The following is a 12,041-nucleotide window of genomic DNA, read 5'->3' on the forward strand; positions in this document are numbered from 1 at the left end:
ATCTAAGGCAGAGAATTATGGTTGAAGCGCATAGCGCGCGATATTCTATTCATCTCGGTGGTACCAAGATTTACCGCGATTTGCAGGAAATCTATTGGTGGAACAATATAAAGAAAGACATAGCGGGATTTGTGGCAAAGTGTTCTACTTGTCAATAGGTTAAGGTAGAGTACCAAAGGCTCGATAGTGTAATGCAAGAGTTTAGCATTCCTACTTAGAAGTGGAAAGAAGTGAATATGGATTTCATAATTGGTTTGCCTCCTTCTTGTCGTCATCATGATTCGATTTGGGTTGTTATAGACCGGTTGACTAAATCAGCTCATTTCTTGCCAGTGCATTCATCTTATACAGCTGAGGATTATGCTAGATTGTATATTCGAGAATTCGTTAGACTTCATGGAGTTCCTTTGGCTATCATCTCTAATAGGGGTACTCAGTTTACTTCCCAGTTTTGGAGAACTTTTCAGAAGGGTCTCGGTACCTAAGTTCATCTAAGTTCTACTTTCCATCCGCAAACCAATAGTTAGGCTGAGCGTACCATTCAAACTTTAGAAGATATGTTGAGGGCATGTGTTCTTGATTTTAAAGGTAGTTGGGATGAGTACTTGCCATTGATCGAATTTGCGTATAACAATAGTTTCCATGCTAGTATTCAGATGGCCCCATTCGAAGCTTTGTATGGGAGAAGATGTAGATCACCTATAGGTTGGTTTGAAGTATAAGAAGCAGCTGTGATTGGGCTTGATGTTGTGTTCGAGGCTATGGAAAAAGTTTAGTTGATCCGAGAAATATTGAAGACTGCTCAAAGTCGTTAGAAGTCGTATGTGGATGTGAGAAGAAAACATATTGACTTTAATGTTGATGATTTGGTGTACTTAAAAGTTTTACCCATGAAAGGGGTGAAGAGATTTGGGAATAAGGGAAAGCTTAGTCCCCGTTATGTTGGTTTGTACAGGATTCTGAGCCGTGTTTAGAAGTAGCATATGAGGTGGAGTTACCCGCAGAGTTGTCTAGTGTTCATCCGGTATATCATGTTTCCATTCTTAAGAAGCGTATTAGTGATTCTGTTGTGGTTGATTCTTTCGAAATCTTAGATATTCAGGATAGCCTTTCATTTGAGGAGGTTCCAGTTGAGATTTTAGATTTTCAAATCCGTAGGCTAAGGAACAAAGAAGTTCCTTTGGTGAAAGTTCTTTGGCGAAATCAATCTGTTGAGAGTGATACTTGGGAAGCAGAAGCTTATATACGAGCCAAGTACCCTCACCTTTTTTCTATGAGTTTGGAGCGAGCAGAAGGTAACATTCTTTCTTAATTCCGCCCTCTTTTTATCAAAGATTTAGTTGTATGTCTACTTCCATCATGAATTCGTGCATTTTATAGGGTATCCGAAGGTATAGAGTGAAGTAAGACCAGTGAGTGAGTCGTTCTAGCTATACGTCCTTATTTTCTCTTGTTCTTGGCCTATATGGCAACATTCGAGGATGAATGTTTCTAAGGAGGAGATATTGTAATACCCCGAGACTCTAACCAATAGTGAAACCATGACTCAATCTCATGAGAAGTAAATTATAGTGCTTTGGTTGTTTTCTGATCAAGGGTGATGTGTATTAAGGCCTCAAATATGTCCTAGCGATTAAGTGAATCAAAACATTCCTTACCGATTGAATTCTTGGGTAGGATATTGTCATATTCAACTTCAAATGAGAATATCTCTCCTTATACTACGAATTATTGAGCTCATGACCTACCAAAAGATAGATAATTTAATTAGCTTTCCAACGATACCAATTTCACAAAAATTCGGCATTAGAACTAAGAGTTATGCCCATTTTACTCCAGCATGTCAGGCTGGAAAACTCAGTGACGACATTTTGTGATAAGCTGTCACAAGTGTGACGACTTATCACCAATGTCGTCAGCCTTAGGAAGATTTCCACCCCCAGTGATGACATTTTGTGATAAGATGTCACAAGTGTGATGACTTATCACCAATATCGTCAACCTTAAGCAGAAAATCATAAAATCCACCCTTTTGTGACGACATTTCGTGACGACTTGTCACGAATGTCGTCAGCTATTTTTTTCAGCAATTAAAGGACTTTTTTGCAAGGGTATTTTGGTCCTTTCCTATCTTTTGGAGGCCCCTATATGTATGATAATTCCCATCTAAACCCTAATTTCTTCATTCTCTCTTCCAATTCTCTTAAGAAATATATCTAGGGTTTTTATTTAAGGATATTAATCTTCCAAAAATTATCCATAAATCTTCAAGATTTCTTCAAGAATCAAGTTCCTCACAGTGTGGGATTTGAGAATCATTTATTACAAGTGCGGATAGAGTCTCAAGCATTAGAATTCATCCAATTTCAAAGATTAAGGTATGTGGGGTTTTGAACAAGAGCAATTCTTTCGTTCTTGCGCCCAAAGCTTTGATTTCTATCATGGATTTATGTGATTTTACAAGTGGGTTTATACCCAAATTACTTCATCATGAGATTATGAGAATATAAATTGTTCAAGCTTTGTTATATATGAGTATTTTGCTATTCCCAAGTTATGACTTGATATTTAAAATTGTTAATTTCATATTTCTACCATGAGTTGATATTTTAAGTGCTTTCAAAATATGTGCCAAGCTTGAAGCTTCCTTATGACAAACTGGATTATTGGGTCTATTGATTCATGAGATTGAGTTGTTACAATGAGTCTTGATATTTCCTCAAAGTTATTGATGTTGTCATGATTTAATGAATTGATACATTTTGATATTGAGAAAGATTGATTTGATTTGAGTCGAGTTAGGAATCCACAAATTGATTATGATTTGATAAATGAGAAAGAGATTTGATTTAGTCTTCAGGATAGACCCTTGTGATGTTTGTGGTGGATTTCCTAACACGTTCTGAGCTTGTGTTTGGGAGTAGTATTTAGCACCAAGTAAGAAATGTGGTATTTCCCCAAAATTACGTCCCATCATAGGATTGATATTGATAATTGTGGGCCAAAGGCCGAGTATGAGATTGTGATCACTAAATTTAGGTTGTACTCCCTGGCAAGAGTACGACGCTCCCTCCAATATAGGGTTTTCTCCTTAGGAGGGCAAAACGTTGGAATCCATATAGCTCACATGATTTATGTCAGTTATAAGAACCTCCCATGTCCATAAGAGTTGAGTTTCTTGAATTACCGAGTCACTCCAAGTCTTGAGTTGAAGAGTTGAGTTATTTATGATGATTTATGTGGTTTTTATCATATGATTTATTTACTGTGAGATCATGAAAAGTATGTTTCAATCTAACTCAATCCAAGTGAGCCATCATTGTACATATGCATATTTTTTATGAAATTGATGATGATATTTACATTGTTGCATGCACCCCCATATACTCAGTACATTCCAAAGTGCTGACCCACATATTTTCCTATGGGCTACGTTTTCTCGTAATGTTGGTTCAGGTACTCAGCCGCAGCCGCATTAGCAATATTCGAATGCCTCAACTACATTCTCTCAGTGGTGAGTCCTTATGGTTCGAGGACTGTGTCTATATTTTTATTGATATCATTCTGTTGTTATGACTTTCAGTATTATTTGAGTCAGTTGGGGGTTTATCCCAATGGCTCCTTGATTTTGATGTAGAGAGGCTTTGTCAGACTAAAGGGTTGGTATGTACAGACATTCAATATATTTTGGTTGTACAGTCTAGTATTCTCTAGTATTTCTCTTAAACCCGATGTGGTATATCTCTTTGTTGTGCATGACTATTGTTAAATTGAATTTCTTGAGGTAGTTTCTGGCTCTGAGGGTTAGTTTAGGGTTACGTATAGCCATAAGCACCGTGTGGCATCTCGAGATGAAATTTTGGGGTGTTACAGGAGCATACCACAGGGTGAGCTAATCGAGGAGACTCATTTGAAAAAACAAAGAACCCGACTAATGAAGATGTCTGGGTTGAACCTCAGGCAAAAGCTGCCCATGTAAGAATCAAATTTTGAATTTATGAATCTTTATCTCAAAGTTGATATTATTCAAGTATAAGTACTTTAATATTTTTTTACTTTTAATTTTAACTTTACTTTGAATATAGGACAATATACGTAGCTCATTAGTGAGTATCGTAGTACTCAGCCTCCTGAAAGTCAGGGTGACCCACTACCCTAACATGTAGAGAAGGAGTTATGGGATAAAGTTGTGGGTCCTGCAGTTAGAAGCCATTACTACGGATACCACACAAAAAAATTGGCAAGAATATTTGTTGTTCGTTTGGCCCTACATACTCTAACTCTTCAGTTGATAGAGAAACCATTGAAAGACTAGAAAATACGGTTTCCAAACTCACTGAAGAGCTTGCTGAACAGAGAGAGGGGGCACAGAAGAAGGAGGAGGAAACATCATCAGAAATTAGGATGCTGTAGGAGCAGTTCAGCTCTTTCATTTAGATTGCATGGATTATTTCTCCATGTCCTGGTGATGTAGCTCGGGCTGCAAAAGGTCTATGCCCCCTTGAAGATATCAGAGCAGATGAGGATATGGAAGACGATGATGAATTTGATAAAGATGATTTTTAGTTTTTTGACTTTTGTATGCGTTGTACTTTGAATTTAGACATTTTGTTGTAGTTTGTACACTGTTGAAACTATTGTTGTAGTTTTTACACTTTCACTTTTGTTGGACATTTTGTATGTGCTGTACACTTTTGAAAGTGTTTACATTTGGTTTGTTGTTGTTGTTGTATTGCATGTTGGACCATTTGTTGATTTATTTTTTTTAAATTCCTAGAAAACCGTCCACTGTGGTCGGTTTTTTTGAAATTTTTTTAAATCATTTTTTTAAATTTTAATAAAATAATAATAAATTTCAAAAATATATATATTTAAAAACCGACCACTATGGTCGATTTTTTAAAAACTACCACTACTTTACCAACCATGCACTGTGGTCATTTTTGTGGTCGAAAATTAGAAAAAATCGGTCACTTGTGATTGATTTTTGTGGTCGGTTTTCCTCTTTTATTTTAATAGTGACTCATTGGTATAGAATATCAAATAAAATATATTCTCTATTTTGTTTTTCATTTGGTATTATATGGTCATGGCTCACACTAGAGCACTTCATGCCATCTTCCCAAATCAACAAATATTAAAGATCTTCATATTGAAAAGAAGCAGCAACAATATATATTGAAGATCTTCATGTCCGTGACTAGTAGCAGCAGCTACAGATCAGAGCAAAAAAACTAAAAAAAAAGGGGTAAATTTATCATTTCACAAGTAAATACATGTGTTTGGAATCTTTGTGTAACAACCTAGACTTTTAATAAGGGATAAATGGGTAATTTGGCCTACATTATTAATTATTAATATTAATTAATAAAATTAAAGTGGACAAGCCAAAGACAAAACCCTTTCCTCTTATTCTTTTGATTGCACGTTCAAATGAGGGAGTAAAAGGTAGAGTAAACATTTTCTTAAGTTTTCTGAAGCAGCAACTTCTTTTGAGAAGTAGAAAAAAAAAATTAGGGAAATTGATCTTTTTACTCTCAGAAGAGAACGAGCCTTCAGCATAGAATATCATTAACGAGCAACACTCACCTGCGAAACTTTATATTTATAAGGTATGCATTTTGTTCGTAATTCTTTAATGTGGAAAATATGCAAATAGAGTATTTGGGAAGATTGGTCCTAACAGTGTTAAAGGGATAGAGCTAAAATTATTGATTATTGAAGAAAAAACATACATGATGTAATGATTGAGCAATTACAGAGAGAAAAGGGATTATATTCATCTTGTGGGACTTCTGATTGTGTATTGATATTAATTGACCTTGGACATATTAACTTCATGCACGTGAAAAAAAAGAGTACTTGCTGCACAAATTTGCACCTTCTTTGTGTTAGTGGACTTTTGGATGCGCAGTAAAAAAAGTGTCTTATAATGCTCGTGGCTAATGAGATCAAATAGTTAGCTAATTAATTTGTGTAAGATTATTATTGAAAAGTTAGGTTGGACGGCGATAGTTTTTATCTTTAATTCATAGCTTAAGGTTTGAGATATTATGGTTTAGCTTTAAACTTAAAAGTTAGAGATGCTGAGACTTGATCCCGCATAACAGAACTAATATCGTTATTTAATATTTTTGCATAGATTGAAGCCATTGGAGGCTAGTTGATTGGTGTTCTACGCATAGTGAGATTGGGGAACTTGTTGTTAGAGACGTAAGTGAGACTTTAAGCTTTGGCTGCTTGCTTTTCAAATTTGTTTTTAAGATATATTTATATCTGCCTGGTCCATATGTTGGAACGAGCGTGTGCTTGGTAGAATCGAAGATCTTCAAGGTCATCCATATATACTTTATGGTTAAGAATACTAATACTCCCTTTATAAATTATTTTGTGATGTGATATGATTGTGTACTATGAGATTGAGACATTGTGTATGTTTCTTAGTTTTATTGGGGCATTGTGTATGCTTCTTAATTCCATTGGAGCATTGTGTATATTTCTTAATTTCATTGGGGCATTGTGTATGCTTCTTAAATCCAATGGAGCATTGTGCATGCTGCTTAATTCCGTTGGAGCATTGTGTATGTTTTCCTTGAGCACTGTGTATGCTTGTTGATTTGATATCAAACATTGTGTATGCTTCCCTGAGTATTGTGTATGCTTCCCTGAGTATTGTGTATACTCCTGATATATTTTGGCTAATTACTTAACTATAAATTATGATAAGTTCTCTGTATGAATTGTATTGTGGTATATGATTCTTGATGAAGGATTGTTGGGCCTCGTTGGTCACCTTATTATTATATAATTCCTGTGTGTCATAACTTTATGTTCTTGGTATTGTTGTATTTTCTAATACTTGTCCCAGGAGTACTTAAAGTAGTGAGTCGGGGATCTTACTGGGTTATATTTTATATATAGCTCACTCTTTACTTGCATGTCTGCAGATACTGTCGCGGAAGGTGAAACTAGTGGGTGACGGTTCCTTTGTAAGGATTCTATTGCCAAGGTGAGCCTCCGCATTGTTCGTGGAGACTTTCGTTTCAACTTTAGCTATCTAGTTTATGTTTCTTTTTATTGGGTTTGCATGCCCGAAGATTGAACTCATGTAACTCTATTTTAGATGCTCCATGGTTTTAGTGTGAGATTTGGGAAAGAATTAGTTCTCGAGTAATTGTTGAATTTATAGCTTAATTACGGATTTTTGTTGAATTATTATTCGTATTTATTGATGCGTTTGAATTGCACATCTTATCTTGGTGATTATTAACTGGTAAAGTTTAAGGAAGATTGGTTCTCCCGACAAATGGTGTTGGCGAGTGCCAGTCACGTCTAGGAATTATTTTGGGACGTGACACTTTGTACTACTAATACATGAGAAATGGTGTTATTATAAATACACATCTCAATATAAAATAGAGTGTATAATTAACACAAATATTAATTATACATAAACTAAAAGGTACCAAATAAGCTACTGAGAATACACATTAATTAATGCATGCATTATTTTTTTCAATATACCCTGCCAAACGCCCGCTTAAAAGGTCGTGACACTCACAAGATTCATGATTAGGAAACAACTGAAAATATCTACTTGGGGAGGGACCCATAGCAATCTACTTATTTAAATGTCCTTAATTAGCTGGCCATTTTGTAGCAAGTCCCTACTCTGCAACTGGACTGTTAAGTCTTTAAAGTCTCATTACTCCAGCAAATTCTAAGACTTTTCTACTACATGATTGATTTTGAGCTGTTCATTGAACTGGGGACCACAAAAATATCTCTATGGCCTTATACCCTGGTTGATTGTCACCTCCACAGCATAATTGCTCCAGTAATTTGAGTCACTAATCAATCTTGATTGGTAAAGTTTACTTTTACATAAGTAAAAGTGCATTAGTACCAGTCAAGCTCATTCCAATCTTCTCCAACAGTGTATTGATTGTTACAAAGACCCATCTTTCTATGCGTTATCATATCTACTCTTGATTGAACATTGAGTAGTGTGTAGTGAGTGAACATGGAGTCTAGAATGCTGTGGCTTTATTCTCCATATTTACTCTTGTATTCATGGGCTCTTTCTGCTCATGTCTTTTTAGCTGTAGCACAAAGATCCACTTACATTGTCCATTTGGACAAATCCTTAATGCCTATTGTCTTTGCTGATCACCATCATTGGCATTCTTCTACCATTGATTCCATCAAAGCTTCTGTTCCTTCATCTGTGGACAGATTCCACTCTGCTCCTAAACTTGTTTACTCTTATGACAATGTGTTTCATGGTTTCAGTGTTGTTTTGTCCAATGATGAACTGGCAGCATTGAAGAAGTCACCAGGTTTCATTTCAGCTTACAAAGATCGGACTGTAGAACCTCACACTACCTACACATCTGATTTCCTTAAACTCAATCCTTCATCTGGTCTATGGGCAGCTTCTGGTTTAGGCCAAGATGTAATTATTGGAGTCCTTGACGGTGGCATCTGGCCCGAATCCGCAAGTTTTCAAGATGATGGTATGCCTGAAATACCCAAAAGGTGGAAAGGAATTTGCAGGCCCGGCACTCAGTTTAATACTTCAATGTGCAACAGAAAACTCATTGGGGCCAATTACTTCAATAAGGGAATTTTGGCTAATGATCCCACTGTGAACATTTCCATGAATTCTGCCAGGGATACTAATGGTCACGGCTCACATTGTGCTTCCATTGCTGCTGGGAACTTTGCGAAAGGTGTTTCCCATTTTGGATATGCAGCAGGAACAGCAAGAGGAGTTGCTCCACGAGCTAGGCTAGCTATGTACAAGTTTAGCTTTGCTGAAGGAACCTTCACTTCAGATTTGATTGCTGCTATGGACCAAGCTGTTGCAGATGGTGTTGACATGATATCCATCTCTTTTGGGTACCGTTTCATTCCCTTGTATGAAGATACTATATCAATTGCTTCTTTTGGAGCTATGATGAAAGGAGTGCTAGTTTCAGCTTCTGCTGGAAATCGAGGTCCAGGTTGGGGAACTTTAGGCAATGGATCTCCATGGATCTTGTGCGTGGCAGCAGGCTACACCGACCGGACATTTGCCGGAACTTTGACTCTGGGCAATAGGCTAAAAATTAAGGGATGGAGCTTGTTTCCTGCAAGTGCCTTTGTCAGGGATTCACCGGTTATTTACAACAAGACTATAGCTGCTTGCGATTCAGATGAATTGTTATCGCAAGTTCCTGATCGGGAACGGACCATCGTTATCTGTGATTATAATCCAGATACCAATGGTTTTGGTTTCTCTAGTCAAATTTCTTCCGTCATTCGAGCAAGATTTAAAGCAGGCATCTTTATTTCAGAGGATCCAGTAGTGTTCAGGGATAGAGGGGATGCTGCCCCTTTTACCCACCCGGGAGTTGTGATTAATCAAAAGGAAGGGAAACAAGTCATCAATTACGTTAAAAGCAGTGTTTCTCCCACGGCGACTATCATGTTCCAAGAAACATATGTGCATGGAGAAAGGCCAAGCCCAGTTCTTTCTGGATTCTCATCACGAGGGCCGTCCAAGAGCTATGCTGGAATTGCAAAGCCAGATATTATGGCTCCGGGGGTACTTATTCTTGCAGCAGTTCCACCTGATCTCCCTGCGGTAATAATTGAGCCAGAAATACAATTAACCACTGATTACGAGCTTAAATCAGGCACATCCATGGCTGCTCCTCATGCAGCTGGAGTTGCTGCAATGCTAAAAGGTGCACATCCTGAATGGAGTCCTTCAGCTATTCGCTCTGCCATGATGACTACTGCAAACTATTTGGATAGTACTCAAAAGCCAATTAGAGAGGACGATAACTTTTTAGCCACGCCCCTAGGCATCGGATCAGGGCACATTGATCCAAACAGGGCACTTGATCCCGGCCTAGTGTATGATGCTACTCCCCAAGATTACATTAATCTTCTATGCTCTTTGAATTTCACAGAAGAGCAGTTCAAAACATTTGCAAGATCATCAGCAAATTACCGAAACTGCTCAAATCCATCAGCTGATCTCAATTACCCATCATTCATTGCCTTTTATTCATTCAACGAGGAGGGAAACTACACCTGGTTGGAGCAGAAATTCAGGAGGACCCTTACAAATGTTGGTAAAGGTGGAACAACTTATATAGTTAAAATAGAGAATCCCAGGAATTCCACAGTTTCAGTGTCACCACAAACATTGGTGTTCAAGGAGAAAAATGAGAAGCAAAGCTATAATTTGACAATTCGCTATAGAGGTGACGACAGTGGGGGTCATGATGGGTCCATCACATGGGTTGAAAAGAATGGAAACCATTCAGTAAGAAGTCCAATAGTGACAACTACCACAGTTGAGGTCTGGGGAGCAGATGATTAGGATGTAGAAGCAGATTATATATGCTGAATGAAAAAGTTTGTCTAATCCGATATACATTGTAATAGACTATGTACCCATAGAAGCAACTTTAATCCTTTAAATGCTTAATATTGCCGTTTTTCTTCCTAAAAGTTCATTTGTCAATTAAACAAAGGATTAAAAGAAAATTGACAATGTTGATACACTCAAAAACTCCAGTAACATGTTATATAAACATATGTTTGTGCGAGAGAGAATATTGAAAATCACTTAAGAAAGGGAAGTAAAAGAGAATATTGAGCCAAAATGACCTCTGAGTACGGGTTGAAGGGAAAGGATTTCCTTTTCTTTGCCTATTTCTTTCCAACTTTGAAGTTTTAAATAGATTTGATTATTTGATCCTGGTTTTTGAGATGTTTTGAAATTGTAAGTTTCCAAAAGAGTGAAGAACATAAGAAACTGATTTTACTTGTTGATAAACAAGTGGAACATGAGTTTAATAAATTTACAGAGAGATGTTGATGAAAGTAAAAACTATAGCTTTTTGTTGATTCAAATTTATTTATAATTTACAATCTTAACTGAAACTAAGTAACCAAGGATAAGGATAAGGATAAGAATTAGAGATAAAGATAGAAACTAAAAAACTGCTAACAGATAATAACTTCTATACAGATAACTTAGAACTAAGACTACTGCAACTCTTCTGCATTTTTCTAACACACCTCCTTGCTTTTAAGAGTTGCTAACTCCAAGTTTTTGTCTTGGGATGTTGAAATTTGTTTCATGGTAAAGGTTTGGTGAAGATATCAGTTAGCTGCTCCTCGGTTTTGTAATAGAGCAGAATCACATCACCAGTTTTTTGCTCTTCCCTCAAGAAGAAAAGCTTGATATTGAAGTGTTTTGTTTTGGCATAAAATACAGGATTATGAGAAATTGCTAGCGCAAATTAGTTGTCCAAAAATACTTCACTTTCTTTTGTTTGATTCATATGCAGATTAACAAATATTGTCCTCAACCATAGAGCTTGATTTGTTGCTACTGTTGCAACCACAAATTCTATCTCTGCAGTGGATTGAGCCACAATATCCCTCTTCTTTTGAGCACCACAAAAATATTTCGAAGCCAAGACTAAATAATATCTAGATGTGCTCTTTATGTCATCCATTGATCCAGCCCAATCACTATCAGAATACCCAAGTTGTTTCGAATTTGGATTTTTCTGAAACTTGACACCATAATTAATGGTTCCTTTGATATATCTTATTGCTCTTTTTGCTGCTTTTAGATGTAGCTCACTAGCACAATGCATGAACCTCGATAAAATGCTTACAACATGCAAAATATTGGGTCTTATTGTTGTGAGATACATCAAACAGCCGACTAAGCCTCTAAAGTACGTTTCTTCCACTTTCTCTACTCCATCATTCTTGCGTAGTTTCTCTTTTTGGTTCATAGGAGTATTCATCTCCTTGCAATCTTCCACGTTGAACTTCTTGAGAATTTCCTTTCCATATTTCTTCTGGCAAGTGAAAACTTCATTTTGTCCCTATTTGATTTCCATTCTAAGAAAATAGAACATTAGACCAAGATCAGTCATCTTGAATGCTTGCTTCATTTCTTGCTTAAAATCCTCAATATGTTTTGTATTGCTCCCTGTAACTAGTACATCATCCACATATATAGA

The 12,041-nt window shown here is 36.7% G+C and overlaps 1 protein-coding gene across 1 annotated transcript; it reads left to right on the top strand.

Moving 5' to 3' along the window:
• Positions 1–7,419: 7,419 nt before the first annotated feature.
• On the top strand, positions 7,420–10,506 carry LOC107852181 (subtilisin-like protease SBT3). Its single transcript, XM_016697241.2, has one exon. The coding sequence runs from the start codon at positions 8,024–8,026 to the stop codon at positions 10,373–10,375; it is 2,352 nt and encodes a 783-aa protein (XP_016552727.2). The 5' UTR covers positions 7,420–8,023; the 3' UTR covers positions 10,376–10,506.
• The last annotated feature ends 1,535 nt before the right edge of the window (positions 10,507–12,041 follow it).

This window comes from Capsicum annuum, chromosome 1 (genome assembly GCF_002878395.1).
Source record: "Capsicum annuum cultivar UCD-10X-F1 chromosome 1, UCD10Xv1.1, whole genome shotgun sequence".
In the NCBI taxonomy this organism is placed as follows: Eukaryota; Viridiplantae; Streptophyta; class Magnoliopsida; order Solanales; family Solanaceae; genus Capsicum; species Capsicum annuum.